The sequence below is a fragment of the Polypterus senegalus genome, chromosome 5 (assembly GCF_016835505.1).
Source record: "Polypterus senegalus isolate Bchr_013 chromosome 5, ASM1683550v1, whole genome shotgun sequence".
Lineage (NCBI taxonomy): Eukaryota > Metazoa > Chordata > Cladistia > Polypteriformes > Polypteridae > Polypterus > Polypterus senegalus.
This window is the reverse complement of record NC_053158.1, coordinates 133,608,453-133,631,345: the sequence shown is the minus strand read 5'-3', so window position 1 is coordinate 133,631,345 and position 22,893 is coordinate 133,608,453. Positions and strand designations below refer to the sequence as shown.

General features: G+C 36.6%; 1 protein-coding gene across 4 annotated transcripts in view; it reads right to left on the bottom strand.

The window, feature by feature from the left end:
* Positions 1–22,893, bottom strand: part of LOC120529514 (tensin-3-like) — a 333,361-nt gene that overhangs the window by 91,256 nt on the left and 219,212 nt on the right. For all 4 annotated transcript variants that reach the window (XM_039753385.1, XM_039753384.1, XM_039753386.1 and 1 more), the window contains 4 exons: positions 22,690–22,819; positions 21,566–21,631; positions 17,957–18,061; positions 9,557–10,762 (listed from right to left, as the gene is read on the bottom strand). In XM_039753385.1, the coding sequence (XP_039609319.1) occupies positions 9,557–10,762; positions 17,957–18,061; positions 21,566–21,631; positions 22,690–22,819 (1,507 nt within the window). The remainder of the gene's footprint in view (positions 1–9,556; positions 10,763–17,956; positions 18,062–21,565; positions 21,632–22,689; positions 22,820–22,893) is intronic.

Genomic DNA, 22,893 nt, shown 5'->3' with positions numbered 1-22,893 from the left:
AATTATTTTTATATATTGGGCATTGAAATACACAAAGGAACAGGGATAAATAATAGTAGATTTTTACTTGATTTTTTAAAGTAAAAAAAATCAACCTGCTAGTTGTTCTTAAAATATTTGCATTTCAATTATTGGGGTCATTTGGGTTTGGGGGATGATTACCCCTCAACATTTTATAGCAAAAAGGCATGATAGGCAGTAGACGCATGAAACAGTCTTAGGAAAGTCCATAAGCTTTCTTCTAGTGGGTATCAAGGTAACATATTTCAAAAGACATTACATGTATCCATTGTTTAAAATTACTTTTTGAAATTTAGCTAGCACCTTGGACTCACTTATACAGTATATAGACTAAACCATAATTTTAATTTACCACCAATTGACAAAATAATTCTGATCTAAGGAAGACACAATTTTAAGTAGTACAAGTGCGTAAGAAGGTGATTACTACAGGAGTGTAATAATGTGTGCTCCTCGTGCCTGTCTCCTTTTTGTAATCTGCAAGAAACCACACATTCAACAACAGAGATAGGCATGCTAGTGAAAGGTTCATCTCTCTATTATATTAAAAAAAGTTTTCCATCATGTTATTTAGCATTGACCAGTCTCCTCCATAATGCTCACCCAATTATTACTCCTATGACCACCCTAGCCCACTCTCACCTCAGAGTACTGCATCCTCCACCCATCCTTCTGCTGATACCAGCACAGGAGAGAGTTTCCCCCCACCCACAATTACAGCAGCCCAGGTAAGCAGAGAGCTGAGGAGACTTGGTGTCAGCAAAGCAGTAGGTCCAGATGGAGTATCGACACGACTGTTGGGAGTCCTCTACAGCGCATCTTCAACCTGAGCCTGGAACAGGGAAGAGTCCCGAGGCTTTGGAAAACATCTTGTATCACCCCAGTCCCAAAGGTATCACGTCCTGGTGAGCTGAATGACTTCAGGCTTGTCGTCCTGACATCACATGTGATGAAGACCATGGAGTGGCTGCTGCTTCACCACCTGAGGCCACAGGTTCACCACGCCCTCGATCCTCTGCAGTTCGCATACCAAGAGAAGGTGGGAGCGGAGGATGCCATCAACTACATGCTACATCGATCCCTCACCCACTGGGACAGAGGCAGTGGTGCAGTAAAAATTATGTGTCTGGACTTCTCTAGCACCTTCAACACCATCCAGCCTCTGCTCCTTCGGGACAAGCTGACAGAGATGGGAGTAGATTCATACCTGGTGGCATGGATCACGAACTCTCTTACAGACAGACCTCAGTATGTGCATCTCAGGAACTGCAGGTCTGACATTGTGGTCAGCAGCACAGGAGCGCCACAGGGGACTGTACTTTCTCTGGTCCTGTTCAGCCTATATAAATCGGACTTCCAATACACAGTCCTGCCACGTAAAAAAGTTCGCTGACAACACTGCTATCATGGGCTGCATCAGGAGTGGGCAGGAGGAGGAGTATAGGAACCTAATCAAGGAATTTGTTAAATGGTGCGACTCAAACCACCTACACCTGAACACCAGCAAAACCAAGGAGCTGGTGGTGGATTTTAGGAGGCCCAGGCCCCCTCATGGACCCTGTGATCATCAGAGGTGCCTGTGTGCAGAAAGTGCAGACCTACAGTATAAATACCTGGGAGTGCAGGTGGATGATAAACTGGCCTGGACTGTAAACACTGATGCTCTGTACAAGAGAGGACAGAGCCAACTATACTTCCTTAGAAGGCTGGCATCCGTCAACATCTGCAATAAGATGCGGCAGATGCTCTATCAGATGGTTGTGGCGAGCGCCCTCTTCTACGTGGTGGTGTGCTGGGGAGGCAGCATAAAGAAGAGGGATGCCTCATGCCTGGACAAACTGATGAGGAAGGCAGGTCTATTGTAGGCATGGAGCTGGACAGTTTGACATCTGTGGCAGAGCGACGGGCGTTGAGCAGGCTCCTGTCAATCATGGGGAATCCACTGCATCCACTGAACAGTATCATCTCCAGACAGAGGAGCAGCTTCAGCAACAGACTGCTGTCACTGTCCTGTTCCACTGACAGACTGAGGGGATCGTTCCTCCCCAATACTATGCGACTCTTCAATTCCACCCGGAGGGGTAAACGTTAACATTATACAATGTTATTGACTGTTATACCTACCTCGCACTCTCCACCTTGCATTTTTTAACTTGCACTGCTTTTTATTGCTGTTTAATTAATATTGTTTTTATCAGTATGCTGCTGCTGGAGTATGTGAATTTCCCCTTGGGGATTAATAAAGTATCTATGTATCTATTTATCTATCTACTGTGCATATCCTCTCTCCGTACCACCCCAGTACTACTTCGCCCTTCAACGCAGTCTGTCATAATGGCAGAAAAGCAAATTATCTATTCCAAGAACTGCAAATTTTACATCGTGATAGAAAAACTGCAACAAGAGCTGACAATGAACATTGAAACAATACAATAAAAATCAAGTACCAGAAGAATTGTCCAATAAATGAGAAAGAGAAAAATATCCCGAACAATATGTGAACAGAAATGTAAAAAAGTAACATTTATAGAATGTAAGTCAGAGGATAAAGTAACTCATAATATTGTGTTTGATGAGGCTTTAATGTAATTTTTTACTTATACTTTTACATTTTACTATGTTTTATGATTATTCATTGGTATTCAAAATAGACAGCTGTAGTGAAATACTCAAGTAACTGATTTTCTATCTATAATAAATAAGGACCAAACCGTCTTCCTCCTGTGCCCCACATACTCTTCTATATACCAACTCTTTAAATACAATCGCTTTCTTTAATGGGGTGCCCGGACACACTTTGAGCAGCTTAGCCGCGAGCAAGCTGGCACTCAGTACCCACCCCTGAGGGTAGGAGAGCAAATCAAGCAGGGAGCAGAGCCTCCAAGTAAAGAAACAAGATTTATTCCAAAATGCAAGATTTGGTAACTTGCAGAATTTGATAGAAAGTAGGTAACTGTAATAATTAAAGCTGTTAAAAATATAAAAACAATATTGAGCAAGTTTAAAAAACTGAGCATGTTTTCTGCACAGTATAGCTGGAATAAATTTGAATCCTGGCAAGTACCGGAGCTGTCAAGTGATACTGAGTCAGTTAGTCTGTCAATAGTTATCCCCAACCCCCTCCACATCAACCTACTTTTTTCTGGTTCAGTGTAACATTTGTGAAGGACAGCCGGGTCCCATGCACGGCAGGGACGCCCCTGTTGCTTATGTTCCGGGGGAGGCACCATGGGCAGTCCAGTACCTCCCCCGGGACACTTGATGGCAGCCTCCATGGCTGACAGCGATTCCCCAACCACCCGCAGGGCTCCATGGGACCTCCACAGGCAGGTTGGAGGCTCGGATGGCCATTAGGGTGAGTAGCATGGACTCGACAGCCTGGCTGGACGAATCTTCAGCCCCACCCGGAGGTGCAATTAGGACCAAGTGGTCAAGCACCTGGAACACTTCCGGGTGGGTTATAAAAAGGGCCGGCCACCACCACTCGAGGAGCCAGGGTCGGGAGAAGGAGGACTACGCTTGTGGATGAGTGGTGGTAGAGGAAGAAGAGTGTGTTGTGCTTTAGTGTTTGTGCTTTGGGACTGTGTATTGCCTGTGGGTTACGGGGAAGATGTGCGCCCACGGGTGAAGAAAGAAATAAAGTCTTTGTGTTTTTATCTGTGCCTCTGTGTTTTTCTGTGTCGGGTCAGGCGCCTATATGGCGCCTTTGTTACACATTGAATTAGAGTCCATCCATGGCAGTACTGAGCTCAAAGCATAAACCAATGCTGAATGAAGTAAAATGTAAAGAGATGCAAAATGATTTTGGACCCTAGCTGATTAATCCTAAAAAACTTTTCTTTGGATAAAAATACGCTAAAATACAGTATTTTGCAAAATGCAAAATAGTTTTCTTATTTCGTTCTATTTTCTACATAACCATGAAATGTTTGGACACATTCTTACCTTATTTATAATTTTTGTGGGGGTTGCATGAAGGTGAAATTGCTTTTCCCATCTCAGAAACCTTAAGGAGTAACTGAGCAACATGTGCACGTCATTAAGTTGCCTGGCCTCAGAATTTCTGGAGTTAGTGTTCAGACAAAGGCATGTAGGTCATGCTCTGGCAAGCTATCCTTTTTCATTTCAGCCAAAACAAAATCAACAGCATCTGTCTGTGATGTGCACACAGTGTTAAACAAGGACTTCACATTATCAGTGCAGTTCAATCAAAGCTGCAGAGAAAACAGTACAGTATATGAAAAAAATCTGTTGACCAGCTGAAAAGACCTAAATTCAAATAAAGGTGAAATTGGCTGAAAAGTTAAAAAACACGAAAGTTCTGAAAACTTTAAAACATGGATTTTTTTTGTTGCTGGAGATAACGTCACTGAACAAATTCCTCAGTGGGATAACAATCTCCAGATAAGCGACATGCTTCTTTACAAAAAGATCCCTGTTCAAGTCATCTTGACTGTCATGAGTAAATATACAACATATACAGTTCTTAGCAGTTAAAATAAGTGGTCCCTGAAAATTAGATCTGTACAAATTAGAAACCAAGGATGAAGATTGTTATGTACATGACTACTTAACAATTGTTAAGAAATCAGTTCAAAAGTGATCTAAATGAAGAAAGCTTTACAGATTATAGTAATCTGTTTGATAAATATGGTTTCTTCAGAGATCAATAAACAGCAATTTATCTTTCTATCTAAATTAGAAAACATGGCACAAAGTTGCATTTTAAAATTTGATACACAGCTAGATCAAAATATTATTACTGTGATCCTCAACGACATGTGTGTTACATTACCTGTTCTAGCCTGACTGTGGATGTATAAGAAGGTCTTATGACAGACTGGTGCAACGTCCACGGTTAGTTCCAGCTTCGCATCCAAAGCTGAAGAAAATTCTCCAGCCAATTGTGAATCTATACTAAATTAAGAAGTCTGTGAAGAAAAATCTTTTTACTAAAAGGCGTTTTAGACAATGCCCATGGGTTTCCTTGCAAACCATTTGTCTATTGTCTATATAGAAAGGCTTGTCAGGGAATATTTAGGACATTTAAATATATATCTACAAAAATGTAATGCATTATTTTGGTACATACAAGCATGAGGAAACTGCTCACTTGTGAGGATGGGATGGATCTGATCCTGTGCATTATTCTTCCACTGCTAGGCTAAACTGTATGACAGTACAATTATACTATTTAGTTGTGTCTTTGGTTTGTCTTTCCGTTGTTGTTAACCACCTTAGGCTTTCACTTGTGCCAGTAATAGTCACACTTACACAGCATGATGTGTGGAGTTGGGTGAAGATAAAAACAAACAGTACAATGTAACTAGTCAAGCACAGAGTTATATACTGGAGACAAATAAGCTAATTCCAAAAACTTACCCAAGGCAAGTTGTATTTTGGAAAAACTATAACTTCTTCCAGAATTTATTGTTGTTGTGTGATTACTGCTGACTACTTACTGACTGCTGTGAGCCGAGCTCATTGCTAACAGCAGGCAATTTGATTAAATGCAAATGAATTTTTCCACACTGACATTCTCTTCAGTACATGAATGTGTATAATGTACTTCTCTTGTAAAGAGCTTGCTCTACTTAAATACATACGTTCAGGCAGGAATCAAGATGCAACGTGAATAATGTACACTGAGCAGGTGTAAGTCACCTCACAGAATATATATACTATCTGATTGATATGAAGATATATAGGACATAGATACTAACGGACCCAAACTCTTGCATAAAGGAACAGGATTTTCTTTTCACTTATTTTTACGTCACTGGCAATATTTGAGATTGGCTCAATAGCACCCTCTAGAGACCACAACTGATTTATGTAGCATCTGACCAGCCTGGTAAAAAAATTGTGCTAAGGAATAGATTTGAACGGGGCAATTAAAAAAAAAAAAAAAAAATCACACACTGTAAAAGGCACCATGTTCAAAATGTATTTTCATTTTAAGTGAACAAAAATGCAAGAAGATAAATTATTGCACAATGCAGTTCTGAACCATTCATCACAAGTCCATTGCAGGTAGACTCGCGGTTTATAAGAACAGTGACAAAGTGAAGACCAGAGTGGAATATGTGGGGCTAGTAGCAACAGCCAGCTCCATATAAGAGCCTGGGCATGTAAATTGTCCATCACAGACAAAAAACTACGAAATTCACTATAAAAAGTGTTTAAAGACAAATATTTTATTTTATGTAAAACCTTTCTATACTGAACAACTTCTCAAGGTGTTTGCCAAACAAAGAGTAACAACATAATTTTAAAAATGTATTCTTACAAAACACTTGCTGGAAAGAATGTAAGTCAGCTGCAAAATGTTGCATGTATGTCAGACATGAAAATTAGAATTTCACTGTAAATTTGACAACAGTCTTCAACTGAAATTTAAATGTGTAGTAACCTGCTATTGTGCCACACTGTCTGCAAATGTGATCATTCATTTAAGCTAACATAGCAACAAGAATATTGAAAATATAACTCACCTGAGTTCCAAATGAAAAACTGAAAATGACTCATTATCAGTAATCGAAAAGAACACTCATGTCACTAAAATCATAACTAAAAGCGAGAAATTTCTGTCTTTATGCTGCATGTTCATAATGAAATATCTTGGGGACACCCTTGATCAAATCAGTCAATCCAGCTAAATGATGACTCACGCTTATAACAATTCATATCACCAAGACGTTATTATAATGTGTATTGACATGACAAACATATTAAACCTCAAAAGGGATTAATATGATGTGTACGCTGTATTTTAATTCCCTTTTTAGAAAGACAACGATGTGTATTTGCACTGAAGAACATTTTTTTGTCAATTTATATTTGTTACCTTTGTCACTTTTTAGCCTGACAGATCAGTAACAACTAAGCTTCACTCCACCATGCCTGCTGTTCTGGATGAAATTAATCGACTGACGAGTCACAACACTCAGTTTATATGCTGTGGCTGTGCCAACCTATAAAAGCAATTTGCAGCAATGCACAGTTTTTCTGACATAATTGGAGCAATTTGCAGAGTATATTTTTTAGCAGAGCCACGCAGCACTTTTGAACTCCTGTTGTTTGACTGGGGGACAAAGCTTGTTAACTATGTTTTCTTGCCTAGCGGGACTTGATGTTTCATGGTGTACCCCAACATCTTCTCCGGCATCATAAATTGTGCATGGTTCTCTCACGGCATGCAATGATCGATGATAGCTTCCCATCCCACCCCTGGATCATCAGTCATGTGTAGTTGCTTTATGACCCTCACATCCCACTCTGAAAGAATAAATCCATATTGAATCCACTTTATGGTATAAGCATATTTTCACACTCAAATGCAAGTAAAGATTTTGTAATGAGACTCCTGCTCAAATAGTTTCAGATTTTAGAGTAATTTGAATTTTAGAATTTCAGATTAGAGATATTCAGCCAGTACCTAGTGATAGTACTGTATTCCTAACGGCTGATAATGCAAATTATTGTTTGTCAAGATTGGAATTCTACAAGAACAAGATAGCACCAAAGGGCCAACTATTCAATATGCAACTATTTCCTCTGGACCAAACAGGGCATAAGAAAGAATGATAGCTATGGTTTATAGGTAATGTGGGACCAGAAAACAAAACATCAGCACTGTTGTATTTGCTTGTTGGTTCAGCTTTATCAAAGTAGAGTGTAGTCACAAACAGTTCATGCTCAATTCTTTTCTATTTGCACTGTATGATATTTTTGGAATCTTCTTCATTTATTTCAAAGTTCTGACAACCATTTTAAGAAATGCCAGGAATGATAAAAAATAAAATGTAAACCTCATGAAAACTGGGGCTCCATGGTTTACGTTCCACCACATGTTATGTAAAGACAAATCTGAAAATAAATCTATGTACTATTTCATTGATTCATAGCACATATTACTAACAGTGGAAAAATGCCCCTTTTTAAATTGAACATGCTGTGGCCACTTGTTAAATATTCGCCAAATGCACACAGAAATTCAAGGATTTCTAATCTTTGGGTTCTGTATATCACTGACTTGAACAATGCAATATTCACCATTTGGCCATCTCATGAATATTTTGACATAAATACATAAAATCAGTAATCATTTATGTTAAGACTTCATATTCAATTTTAAAAAAAATTGTTATCGTATGTCTCTTCGCTTTACAACATATTTTTGCAGAAAAACACCCAAGAGTACAAGAAAATATTTAGCTTTAGGGCAAATATGTTCCAATCCTGGAAATTCCAGGAATGAAACGTGACACACAGATACACAGACATTTATACACACGCACAGAGCACTTAAAACAGCAGGTTATTTGTTACTTTGACTCGTAATAAAAAAATAACATAAGTATGCCTACTATTGGAACGGTGTACCTCTTAAAGTTTCATTATGCTAATGTAAAAGAGCTACAGTAGGGCTTTATGTATGCTGTTTTCCATATGGCCACACAAACTCAACAGCTGCATGTGATTTAAGTATGCTTACAAATGATCCTTCTTTGATAACTTGCCAGCAACGTAAAATTCCATCCAACCTAACACAGAGGCCTTTACATATAACAAAAAAGTCATAATAAACAAAACTCTTTCCCAAAGAGTTTTTGTGAAACCAATGACGTTTAAAGCCAACATATCATTATTTTTTTTTTTTTTACTGAATTTGTTTTATGTAATTAACCGTTACCATACAACACAAGAACATTGGAACCCCCAGTCATATTCATCTTGCACAAATATCAAGTGTTACATTCACTAATAATAGCAGCAACTATTCCAAATTCACACAATTTTATATAAACAACAAAGTTTTGATATCCTTATGAAAAAAGGGTAGTTATTAAATTATTTTTCCCACAGAAGGGCCTTTAACAACATTTGTTTAAACAGAAATTAAACCCTGTGTCAGAAAAGTTTTGTTATATGTGCCCCCACCACCCCTAGCAAAAATATAGAACATGGTCACAGAGAAACACACATGTAAATTTAAAGAGATTATTCCATGTCTTTCTGTCTACAAATCTGAAAAACCTGCAGATGCCTCTAAGGGTTACTCATTTACACTTTTTATCAATAGGTAACAGTGTATTTTCACCTATGTTATGTTACTCCTGATAAACATTTACCATTTGGAAAGTACATTCTCAGACATGAATTTCTTCCTTTTAATGCCAGCCATATTATAAACTTCAAAGACATTCCATCGTTTTTTATGCAACAATACACCATTCAATACATACAATGTAAAGACTGTGATACAATCTAACAGCTGAAATATTAGAGTAATGATAGTGGAACTAACAATAAAGCCTATTTGTCCAAGGGTTTATATCACATTAAAGGAGATCAGGGTTAATAGAGCACTAACCTTTGATATAATTGATAGGGGGCTTTGATAAGTTTCCTAAAGAGAATTGTTCTGTGTGTTACATGATAAGCTATGCATGCATAGGTCATATGATGAATTATTAACCAGTTTTTAACATTCTTGAGCATCTCATTTATTTTGCAAAGAAAAAATGTTTACCTGTTTGGTTGACATTTTGAAGAACTGTTGATCTGTCCTCTTGAACTGGGGCATTCACACCATTGGTACCAGAAACTTCAATGTCTTTAAACAATGTCGGTCTGTTGACTTGACTCATTCCTGCTTTCTTTATAGAATTTACTCGGGTTGGAATGGGGACAAATGTTGGGTCAAGGTCCATTATCAGCTGGTTCAGTTGTTCAATAGACTGGTCAATGTCCATTGTAGGAGACGAAGGCAAATCCTCTTCCTTTCCAGAAATTTCCAAGCCATTGGAGTCTGAAGAGGTGGTGCTGGGAACAGGAATCGACCCAACAACTAAAGCTCTCTGTACTGCATCCCTGCTGCTGTTACTCCTTGTAGGGGCATCAGGAAGTTTAATCTGTACTTCATTTTTATTTTGCTTGTTTTCCGGAGAGAATCTTACATCATTTTCAGTGGGCGAGTATGTATACTGCTGGGCAGCCACCATCTGCTGCTGACGGACCCATGTTTGTGTAGAATAGCCAATCTGTCCAAATACATGAGGCTTATTAGGTGGGTTCATGGAAACATTTGCATTTCTTTGGGGTAAATAAGTTTGTTTGTTATCAGTGTAGTTTCTTTCATAAACATCCACACTGATGCCCAAATCTGGAGCGATGGGAATAGGCTGATCATCTCCTGTATTACTACCAAAGCCATCAGAGAGCAAGGAGTTCTGACTACTCTTATGGAAGCCAAAGTGACTAAGGTGGTTTGAATGCTGGCCTTCAGATGATGACAGTGTCCCTATACTGTCAACACTATGCAGATCATGATTAGGCATTTCATCGTCCAAAATATCTGTCTCCCTTTCTCTTTGTTTTGCTTCCCCATTGACATGCACCTGGGCTGGTACAACGTGCTGCACTCCTCCCAGCTGTTTTCCCTCTGACATCTCGTTAGAGGGAGCTGGGTGTTCTAGTCCAAATCCACTCAATAAACGATCCAATTCTGCTTTCTCCTGCTGACTAAGCCCTTGTTTGGTTCCAAAAGTTCGGTCTGTCCGTATTGAGGCTGTGGAATGGCCAGAATCACTGCTCACCGACAAGGTGTGGTCATTATGATCAGTGCTACTTATCACTGGAACTCCATGGATTACTACTGGCATTCCACAGTCAGATGAGCTCTTTTTTCTCACTTTAGCATACAGGCTGCCATCTACAGGTCCTTGTGTATGGGGTACTGAAAAAGAGAATACAAATAAAGGAACAGACTGAGCATTTAATGGCTTAAGTATAAAATACCTTTAATCAAATTCATAACTACACTTTTTCCTTTCAGTCTCCTTAAGTATGTCATATTCTGTTACACAAGAAAAGGACAAGTTAGCACATATAACACATTAGCAAAGTAAAAAAAATACTAATGTGCAAACACACCTGCACTTTTTTGTAAGCTTGCTTTTCAGCTGAACAATCCTTTTAAAAGAAAGCTTTCACAAACAGCACATTTACAAAGGTATTCAATTGCTTAAGACATGCCTGCCTCTTGGGTTGAGATTTTGCTAGTTTTCACTGCATGCCTTTAACTTCACCTCACACAATCCTGCCTCTGTCAGATGTTTACTTCGAGAAAGCAACATTATGCTACTTGAGAAGCTTACACATGCCAGCTGGTATTTAAAAAACGTTCAACCAAGAACAACTAACACTAAGCCCAAACTTAGTTCATTTCCCAATCATTTCTCAAAAATAATCTCAAACCTATCCACAACTAATTTTATACAGGTAATTCTAACTCCAGCTTTTAACATTACTTTACCTGCAACACTATAAATGGTTAAAATTTGAAAGCAGACAAAATATAGCACCTAATAAAAATATATACTCACAGTTTGATATACTTTGTTCGATAGTAAGAAATATGTGGGCAAATTGTTCAAAACAAATGTCAGAGGAAGCATAATTCAATATAAAATTCTTGTTTTTAATTTCAAATATAACAAAAATCACACACACATAAATGGTGAACTTTATGCAATTTCTGTATAATATCTGTTACCTACTGGTAATTCACATTTTTGTTCCACATTTATTTATCTGAACTGGAAAGGAAAATGTTAAGTGTGTATCTAAGAAGTTCCTTTATTCCTAGAAGGGCATGCAAATAATACATAAGACTTTATGACTAACACCCTCCAAACCCCACATCCACCTATTCTCCCCTCCTTAATTGCTATATATTGCCTTGGGTTCCTGTAAGTCCCAATTCCTAGTAGGAAGCGAAAGCTTAGGAATAAAAATGTATTTTAAGATATGCATTTGATTCCTTTGTGGATTTCCAGCTTCAAATATGCTGTATTACAGACCTTCACCTATATATATGTATGTATATATATATATATATCCATCCATTTTCCAACCCGCTGAATCAGAATATATATATATATATATATATATATATATATATATACTGTATATATATATATATATATATATATATATATATATACACACATATATATACATACACACACACACACACACACAAACGTGAATAAGAACATTCACTTAATATTTTCTTCTGTCTGCAACTTGTATTGGTGTGGCAGGGTATTATGTATATACATACATATACATATACATATACACACACACACACGAACAGCCTATGTAACTATAGTCTCATTTCTCAAACCGTTGATAAATTATATCTAATAGCAAGTACATCAAATAAGGCATCGACAAATTCAAGCAATAACACTACTTGTCTTAATGCCAGGAATTTATGATAAAGACGCAACATGTGTTAGCCATATGCTCCATTTTCCATTTAAAAATACTTTCTAATTTGTTTTATAAAATAGCAGTCTGAAATCACAGATGACTGGGCAAAAACAAATACCTCTTTTATTAAAATACTTTAAAAAGAGCATACTGAAAGGAAAAAAAGATGAATTATATAAAAAAAATTACATCTCATAGAATACTTGGGCAGCAATAGGATGTTTTATGCAACATCAAGCTATTGTAAAATTGCACTTCTCCCTACAAAGCCTTTAATTCCAATCATCCACAATACCCTAAACAATTCACCTACACACCACCACCTCAGCATACAAGATAAGCAGTAAAAATTACCTTTAATCTATCTCCAGGTGTGGATGTTGCATCTCTTACTTATAAGCGTCACATTCTTTGCTGTAAAAGCAAAGGGCACACTGGTGCATAGTACAGCTTCACAGTCTGGCTTTACTGAAAGCTCACACATCTTACTTTTTTCTCTTTCAGCACAGAAGGTAACTAGTCTTGGAAGATACACATGGGACCTTGAATTAGCCATATAAGGCCAAGAGAATGTAAACACAAGGGCAGGGCTTACAAAGTAGGCGGCATTTCGGTTAGCTGTAATCTGAACTCTCTGTGTGGTTGGAGAAAGGAGGGGGTTGTATTCATGTTTCTTTTGAACTTAAAACTATGCCACGTGAAATGCACATAGGAATGCTGGAATGCTTTGCTGTTAATTACAACATTGTTGTTCCTCAATGTTGTATGTTATATCTGTATTTAATAAGAACATTCGTCTGATATTTTTTGTCTTCAACTTGCATTGGTGTTCACAAGGTAAAAAGTCAACTTAAGCTTACTGAATCATATGTTTTTAAATTGTTATGCTAAGCTATATAAAAACAGGACTAACAAATCTCAGCATTAAAATAGCACACATAGTACAATGGTGATTCTGAAGGACCTTCATTACAAGTTTTAAGACTATTACTTAATCTATCCTACATTAATAACTCAGAGTTATGATCAGATGCCAGATGTACTCTAATAATAACAAAAAAAATGTAAACTAAATTATGATTTTTTCACACTTCAACCAACACTGAAAAAGTCCAAGTAAAAGATTTTACTTTTTTGTGAACTTAAAAGCATAACATAAATGAAATGTTAAAAAAAGGTTATTTTTGAAAACATTGATAAAATGTACTCCTCTTACCAACAATATATTCGGCATTGAGTGACAATGTTTTGACTCAGTGTAGCATGCCAAGTTACTCATAGTAATCAGCATGTTCTCTGGCATAGACCTTGAGCTGTCTGTCCCATCTCAAGATGATTGCTCCATGGCACACTGATTTTCAGCATAAAATACTCTAACTTTTCTTGTGAAAATCATGAGAAATCATAAATAATTAGTTTTGCAATATTAGCCACATCTGAAGTGTGTCTTTTACACATTAGTGAAGAAAACCAAGCTAAAGTTAAAATCAGTCATAAACCAAGTCAATTCCATATATTACTCAGCCTATTTATATTATAATACAAATCCTTTACTAGGTGTACAGATCAACCATAATTACCTTACTTCTTAATGTCATTTAAATTAATTCAAAGTTGTAAGACAACTACAGTCATTTTACAAAATTATTAGTGAATGATTTTACTGAAGGTCAACACCATAGCCAATTGGCAGCTGTCCATATTAATAAACTTTAAAATGCAGCAAATACCAGTTTTAGGTGGAAGAAACTCCCTGCACAATGTATTGGCTATTCACCAGTCTTTAATTAAAAACTACCCTGCTGATTTTAATGTTTACTTGTGAACACAAAAGCAAGACAATAATGCAAAGATACTCAAATCATCAAAACACAGTTCTGCAGATTGCATCTCTGCAGGAATTTTAATTTGAACTGCCCTTCCAAATATTAGAAGGTTGAAGTTTAAACAAATTTAGAATGTTTAACATTTGCTATTAATGAGCTATTCTTATGATAACCTAAACAATACTGTAGAGCGGAACGTCTTTAGTATTTTTAGTTTCACTTAGCTTTGAGATATTTGATAAAGGATCTAAAATTGAAAATGTTAGGACTACTATAAATCTGGTTTAAAAAGTTCTAAAGAAAGAAAATAGGTAAATGACTATCACAAAGAACTGTAGCTGGTGCAAACAGTGTGAGCTTTACATACTCTGTTTTTAGATTAATAAGCCCAGTCTGACAAAAACAAATGGTTCAAAAAGGAAACTCCCACAGCCGTGCAAATATTTGTACAAACATGAACTATAACCTCTACAAGTAGTGTGCAGTTTTTGTAAGACTTCCAAAAAATTATAAGGAAATAAGAAAAAGAGAAGAAAATGTGTAATAAATTCTTTTCATGTTTAAGTGATTTTACAGATGCTTCAGATGTATTGATTATAAATTAAATCTTGCCAAGTTAAGGTTTAACTAATTCCCAATGGGTGGGTTTCTTGCCTAAAGGAAGAAAATAACAGTGAGAGTGAGCAAGTGATAGGTAACTGGCCTAAGAACACTATCAAAAGTATAGTGGCCCCTATATGTTTAGTCATTTCGCTCAAAACTGAGAGTTTAAGGAGCACAGCTCAAAAAACTGTATTCTGGAGTCTCCAGGGAGGGCAAGATATGCTCAACATGTCAACAGGTATTATTAGATAGTCTTAAAAAGAACATATCAGGTACCTTATCTCAGGAAGGAATATTGACAGTTGTGCGTCTAGAGACTTAAGGGGTCACTGGAACATGCTGTGACTTGGGGCTACAGCACTTTGTATGTTACAGGCTGTCCGAGGACTATCCATAAGGTCAAACATCATGAATAATCCTTTGCACAATTTGCTCTAAGTGGTATAATGAAAATAGATGAGGACAGCACAATAGAATAGGGAAAAAAGAAACATTTACAGAAAATCTCTACATGTCATAACATTTAGGTGCACTCAGACATAGTTATCTGTTTTCATTTAAACTGGAGCATTTTCAAATGTTCTGGTCACTTTATCAAAGAACTAGTTATCACAATCATCAAACAGCTGTTTAATATCAACTATGGCTACTTAGCTGTAACTGATGAGTGTTCATGACACATATTTTCTGGTGGCAATTCTTGCAATTATTATACTAATCATTTTTATGTTCAGTTTGTTTATTATATTTTTAGAGGAGAAAAAAACAATAGAAATATTAAGTGGTACCACCATACAATAAATAGTAAAGATGTATAATCATTCACAACAATGTGACATGACTTTGTAGCCAAATATATTATTTATATATTTAAGAAGAGTCTTGTACCTGTGTAAATACTTAAATACTCACAATTGCAGTAAAAATAACATTCTGAGATTCATGTATCTTTTTTACTTGCTTTACTATTTTACTGTACTTTTACTATTGGGTACAACAGAAACGTTGGATGTAACTGGCAAATTTGTGAAGAGAGTTTTTTGAAAGCATGGTTGCTGTGGTATTGCTTATTGCTTGCACATCTTTTGAAATAAATTAAAAAATAGGCATGAGATGGCAACAGCGAGAGAACACACGTTAATCAGTCCTTGAAGGACATGTATTCAGTTTTTCCAGATGAACAAGAGGCACAGGCCTCATCTGTGAGGTGTGTTAGTTCAAATGTTAACAATATAATATTGAAGTGATGTTAGAAGAAAAGTTGCAACAATTTAAGTTAAAATGTCTATACCAGATTAATTTGAGTTTAAACGCTGCTACAGGCTACCACCTATAAAGGCAGATCTGTAATTAATCCATAAGCCTAACTGGTAAGCCTGCAGTGATAGTGACAGCAAAATCATTACAAAAGCCGCCATACACATACATATACATCATAAACATACACACTTAACTTAGGTTTCTGAAACAAACTGATTAGCTTATTATAATCACAAAATTCAGTGTAACATACTTATTTAAAAAAAAAAAAAAAGGAGAGTAGATCCTCTGGAACTGTGGACTCCGCTTCTGTGGATTTGCTTCTCTGCTGTTAGTTTTAATGTAAGCCCATTTGAGAGATACTTATATTTTGATTTTTAATTAAATCAATCTTTTTTAATTATTTTCTGAGCCCTTTATTTACAATCATGTGGTTGTGTTCATTTAATTTTATTTTTCTATTTCCTATGTTACTCTGGCTGGGGATTAGTATTATTAAATTTATTATGAAAAATAAAACACTACAACTAAATTTTCAAACAAAGAATTTACATTCATTTTTGTCATTTTTCCAAATAGAGGAAATTTCCCAAATGAACTGAAGAAGGGGAAAAAAGAGCACATAAGAGTTTTTATTACAGGCAGTCCCCGGGTTATGTACAAGATAGGGACTGTAGGTTTGTACTTAAGTTGAATTTGTATGTAAGTCGGAACAGGTACATTATTTTAATAAATGCTATTGCTGACCGACTGTAACCAAGTGCTCTGCCAATGAATAATGGAGGTTCACGTCTCTCTGACATTTTTATTATTTCTACTTGCTTTCAAATGTGATGTTTTTTCTTTTCTTTACTGTATCACCAGCACTTGCATCAGATTTGTGTTTCAGAGGCATTTTTAAAGAGTGAAGACAAAATATTAAGATGAGCTCTTCTGCACAGCACTGTACACGCTATCACAGCAGGGAGGCACCTATCATCAGCACGTCTGATGTACTGACAAGAGACAAGTTCCTGCTATGTGCATGACAGTACAAGCAGGCTTGCTATTGAGAATGAATGGGGGCATTGACGGGTGGTTCATCACCAGCCCACCTCACAGTCACCTCCACTACAGTATGCTGCCTGCAGCGTCTGCCCACCGAGAACGAACATGGTGAGGCCAAAGGCAGGTAGTGAATCGCCCACCACCGCCCCCATTCAACAGGTAGCTATCCAAGGCACACTACAATGCTACCCGCTGCCACCCCATTCACCCTCAATGGCCTCCGTTCAGCTACAACCGGGTTACTGCTTGCAGCATTACCAGCTGCCCACCGAGAACGAACGGGGCAGCTGTGTGTGGTGGGTGGGCAATGAAACTGCTTGCTGCCATGAGCCGTCCAAGGGACACTACACTGCACGAGCAGCGAAATTGCCCCTCTCCAGCCTCCGTTGAGCCACCGCTTGCAGCATCCCCAGGCCGAAGATGATGGAGCGGCAGTTACTGAGGCGCATACGTTGCAGCTGCGGCCCTATTTGTAAGTCGTAGGTTAGATGTCCGTAACCTGGGGACTACCTGTACTTCATTCAAATAAAAGCATTGCTACAGTTTTTTGCTCCTGAATATTTCAACAGCAATAGAATTCAAGCCATGTGTGTGTCAGTTGTAAGCTATGGAATTCAACCACACTGATTTATTGTTATTTATGTTGTAGATTATGATTTTTTTCCACTGCTAATATTTAGAAAAGTTAGCACCTATTCCTTACTTGAAATAAAATATATTTATGTGCCTGTCACCAAAAACCTGATATGATGCATATCTTTGTGAAACCTGGAAACATAATTCAATAAGTCACTACATTTTACTAAATGAGAAAAGGCCAGAGATGAACATGTCCCTGATGTACTGCTTTTGTGCCATTAAAAACAAAATCCAACACAGTTAACTGCATAATTTTAATACACTTCACTGCCTACCTTCTCCATCAGCACTAATATTTTCATAAGAGTCCCAGCGAATCAGTGGGTCTGCTGTGTTGTAGTCAACTGTCACACCATGGTCATTCTGCAAATGCTCCAAGCCTTTAAAATGTCAGAAAGAAAATGCATCAGTAAGAAACTACAAAGATCAGAAATGCATACCTTATTTCAGAAGCACAGCAATTTACATGAATTTGAACAAATCAGGAATAGTTAGGCTTCCTCAATCTTTTTATTTTAATACAAAAAAAGTTCTTTAATGTCTAAGTTACCTGAATTCATCAATTAAACTAAAACATATATACAAATTGAAGGAAATAATTCAAGGCTCATGGATATAAACCAAATAATACAGTGTACCAAATACCAAATAAAACTAATTCTAATAAAGCTATTACTAACACTGTAAAAACATGTAAACTGTCAGGGTTCAGTTTATAATAGGACATGCAATAAAGGTTGCATTCATCATTGTTAGGGCTCATTTATACTTCACGCGACGCGACGCATGCTGCAGCAGACGCTCCTGCTACGCAAGCGTTGAAGTGTTTATACTTGCGCGCGTAACTTTACGTAAATCTGGAGGAGTCCACCAGGTGGCAGTGTGAGATATTATCACGGTGAGAACACGTTTGGCTTCTCTGTGTTGTGAATTGCCTAAAACACCTATTAAATTCCGATAACACCTTACCGCAATATCTGTGAAAAGGATGTTTATTGATTAAATCCATCCATCCAGGGATGTGTCCATTCCAACAAGCATTGGGCACGACTGAGAAACAATCCCTGGACGAGGTCTCCGCTCATCGCAAGGTGAATACAAGCACACATACACTAGCGTCATTTTAGCGGCACCAAATCCCCAAATCTGCTTATCTTTGGAAGGAAACCGGAGCACAGTGTGGAATACAAGCAGGAAATACCAGCAACGTAACTCCCTGCGAGACAGCAGTGCTATTGCTCCGCCACCGTGTCACCCCCATGTGTGTAATTATTAACATAATTCATTATTTAAATGAAATTATATGTAAAATGTAACATACACACTTTAATGCATTTCATCATGACAGTGATATCAAGTATGAATCTAAAGATTCTAAATGTGCAGAGAGTTGGAATATCATACATTTAATTTGTTCTGTGTGGTGATCTTTTGCTGCTTGCCGCAGCTGTCAGGTCCAAGAAGCTCATAGCGATTAAAAACTGGGATAATGTTTACGACGGTCTGCTTTAATGATAAAGTAAACTACGAGGTTAAAGAGGACAATTCGAGATTAAAGCCGAAATTTCCACTTTAATCACAAAATACACGTTTTCACCGTGTCCTTTATTTTTTTCTCAGTGGTTCAAATATAACGCTATACATTATGTTGCTGTTGTTAAGTTGCAAAAATAAAAAAATTAAAAAAGACAACACAAAAGATGGTATGTGAGACTTTTTAAATGTATCGTGTCATTACATTCGGGAACTATCTACATGTGACAGAAAGCCTCTATGCCGATCCTACGGGATGGATGCTTGATGTGGTGAAGCAAAATACCGACATACAAATGCATTCGTGGTGCTTTTATATTCAAGCGTCGCATATTCCCGATCGTAATGACACGATACATTTTAAAAGTCTCAGTGCCGTCTATTTTTTTTTTTGCAACTTCACATCGGCAACATAATGTATAGCGCTGTATTTGAGCCACTGAGAAAAAAATAAAAGACACGGTGAAAACGTGTATTTTGTGTTTAAAGTGGAAATTTCGGCTATAATCTCGAAATGTCCACTTTAACCTCGTAGTTTACTTTATTATTAAAGCAGACCATCGTAAACGTCATCCCAGTTTTTAATCGCAACGAGCTTCTTGGACCTGAGAGCAGGTAAAGTAAAAAAATAAAAAATAGACGGCACAAAAGATGGTATGTGAGACTTTTAAAATGTATCGTGTCATTACGATCGGGAATATGCGATGCTTGAATATAAAAGCACCACGAATGCATCTGTATGTCGGCATTTTGCTTCAACACTTTGAACCATTCATCAAACAGCAAAGCGTGCACATCGATCCCTGAAGGATCTCCATAGAGGCTTGCTGTCACATGTAGATAGTAAACAGAGACTCTGACGTCACGTTCCGACTTTTAGCACACTGCGCCCCCCGACTTTTTGCTGGTACTGCAATTTCTGAGGACCTGCTCAGAGGACGCGTGAAATGAACGCTGGGAACGCGTGGCAGCCATGATGCGGACGCGTTCTGAGCGTGAAGTATAAATGAGCCCTTATAGCCAAGAAATCATTTACCAAATGATTAAAAAAAAAACACACACACATGGGTTATGTGCATCACTTACATAGCTGCTGCAACAAGTAATAGCCTTTTAAATAGTTGCTTATTTAGCAAATTGTTATTTGAGAGCTAGGTGTCCTCATACATAATGTACAATAAACCATTAACAACATATAACTAGTTTGGCCTAAATTAATTGCTTGTTCCAGTGTGGGAACTATTTCTAATCTTTTCAAATAGATTAAAAAAACAAAACAAAAATGAACAGAATATAAGCCTGGTTTAATTAGCTATATATTAAACAGCACGTTAGTTTTAGATCTCTGTAAAATTTGTAATATTGTAGACTACCATAAGAATGACACTACAAATGTGGTCATATAGAGTAGCAAATTATACAAATTCCAAGATAGGTAGCAAACTGGAAGAAATAATTACAAATTCAAGAAATAATCACAAATTCAGTAAAATGTTCTTTCAAAATAAACTACTAAATCTTTTTCTGTGTCTGATTCTTAAAGGTTCAGAAACAATGATTTATGAACAAATGAGTCAAAATAGAAATCTGTATAAGACAAATCTCTTTTATTAAAAGTGCAAACCCATCATTGCATTCCACAGTGAGTACCCCATAAAAGCAGTCAAGCACTGTGCTGAGTTGCAGTGGTCATTCAATAACGATCCCTTCTTGTGTCTGGTCCTGGATGATTTGCTTTCACAGAATTAGTCATTAATTCAATACTGTATCAGATGGTTTTTCAACTGAATTACAGGTCAGACAGAAACATTTCTGAATCAGAATGGCCTAAGAAAAATACATTTAGATTTTCTGAGTGACCTAGTCAAGGTATAGACCTAAACCCATTTAATATTTGTGGCAGAACCTGAAAAGTGGAGTTTCCATTCAGAATCTCAACTGTTTCATTGGGTTGAAAAAGTTCTGCAAGGATATATAATCAAACACGTCTCCTTCAAGCTCTGAAACAATGAGTTATAAGTACAGAAAACTGTGATTTCTGTGAAAGCCGAAAAAGAAATACTGAATCTAACACAGCAATAACATTTTCCACATTGGGTCATAAGGTTTTGCATATTTTTATTTATTAAATAAATTTGTAAAAAGCATGTTATTTATTCAAACAGATCTATTTCATATAATATTAAGTTTCTGGTACATATCTGCTAAAATTCACTTTTTAATCATGCATGTTCCCATAAGGATACAGTGACCACACTTAAATGAGCTCCATAATTTGAACAATGATACCATGGAGAAAGAAACTTTTAAAAGTACACTGACATAAAATTTCCAAGTAAAATAAACCTTACCTTGTATTTTCTCTGGACTACCAGAAAATACCAATTCAATTTTTCCATATTCTGGAAATCGGTCATCTGGAAAGTTTAAAACGATAATGTGTTCAATCACCAAATGATTTCCTTTAGTACTGCAATTTATTAAAATTACCTCTGAAAAGAAAGATTCTGTCCCACTCACTGTGAATAAAGATCTTACTAAACATTTGTATCAGATGAATCTGTTTTAAATACTATTTCTTTTGCCTAGTATCTATTTTAAATTGCAATTTTTCAGTATTACAAAAAAAATCATGGCCAATTATGCATTACAAGGTTTTTTTCACTTTCATAAGAGATAAGGATTAAATACTTTTAACTTAAGATTACTAATAAGTAAACATACTCAGATTCACAACAATATTTTAGATGAAAGTAGGCAGAATTTAACTGAAAAGGTAAATATGGTTAAAACAGTCCAATGTATGAACCACTAAGAAATCTTTTGGTTTTAAAAACAAACATTATTGTGTTTCAGGCAAAACACATATTAAAAAATATAAAGAAGAACACTGTTTAATTATAGAGTCTTTGTTGGAATAGTCACAGTCACAACTGCCATTTCCTCACAAAATTATAAAAAGTGTTATTATGAGCCTTGCATATAAAATTATCTTGCTGAGATTAGAATATTAAAAAAAATGTTAGCATTTAGTTAAACCTCAGAAGACTGTAGTCTTAACCACCTGATTATTACATTTTGGCAATTTTCCTATCTAAATGAATCAAACATTTTTTAGCCTTTAGTATGAACATGCTGCTGCATATAAGAAATTCATACTGCACTCCAAATACTATGATGACAACCTAACTTCTCATAGCTGGTTACTAAAACATTAGTCCCAACAATATAAGTAAATCAAACAAAAAATACTGACACAATTTTTTATTCCAGGTTTTACATAATTTCTAATCATAAGTCTGTTTAATTAAGACTAATCAAAATAACTGGAATGAAAATAACTCCAGTCAGTGAAGTATTTAACCTAACTAAAGTAAGATTTAATGACAGACCCATTAGAATGAAGCAATGAGTACACAGTTACTGGGATAAAAAATACAATTAAACATGGATAAAAAAGTGGAAATAAAAGTACCTGTGTTAGCATTATCGAGATCTTCTTTTCCAAATACTAGGCCAAAACCTTGCACTGCCCCTGTGTGGAACTGTAGTCGGAAAACCACATCACGGGTGGCAGATCGAAATTTTTTGTGGTAACATTTAACCTATTGTCACAAAAAAAAAAAAAAAAAGTCAAAAAATGCAAAGCTATTTAAACATTTTGTGAGCACTAATGCAA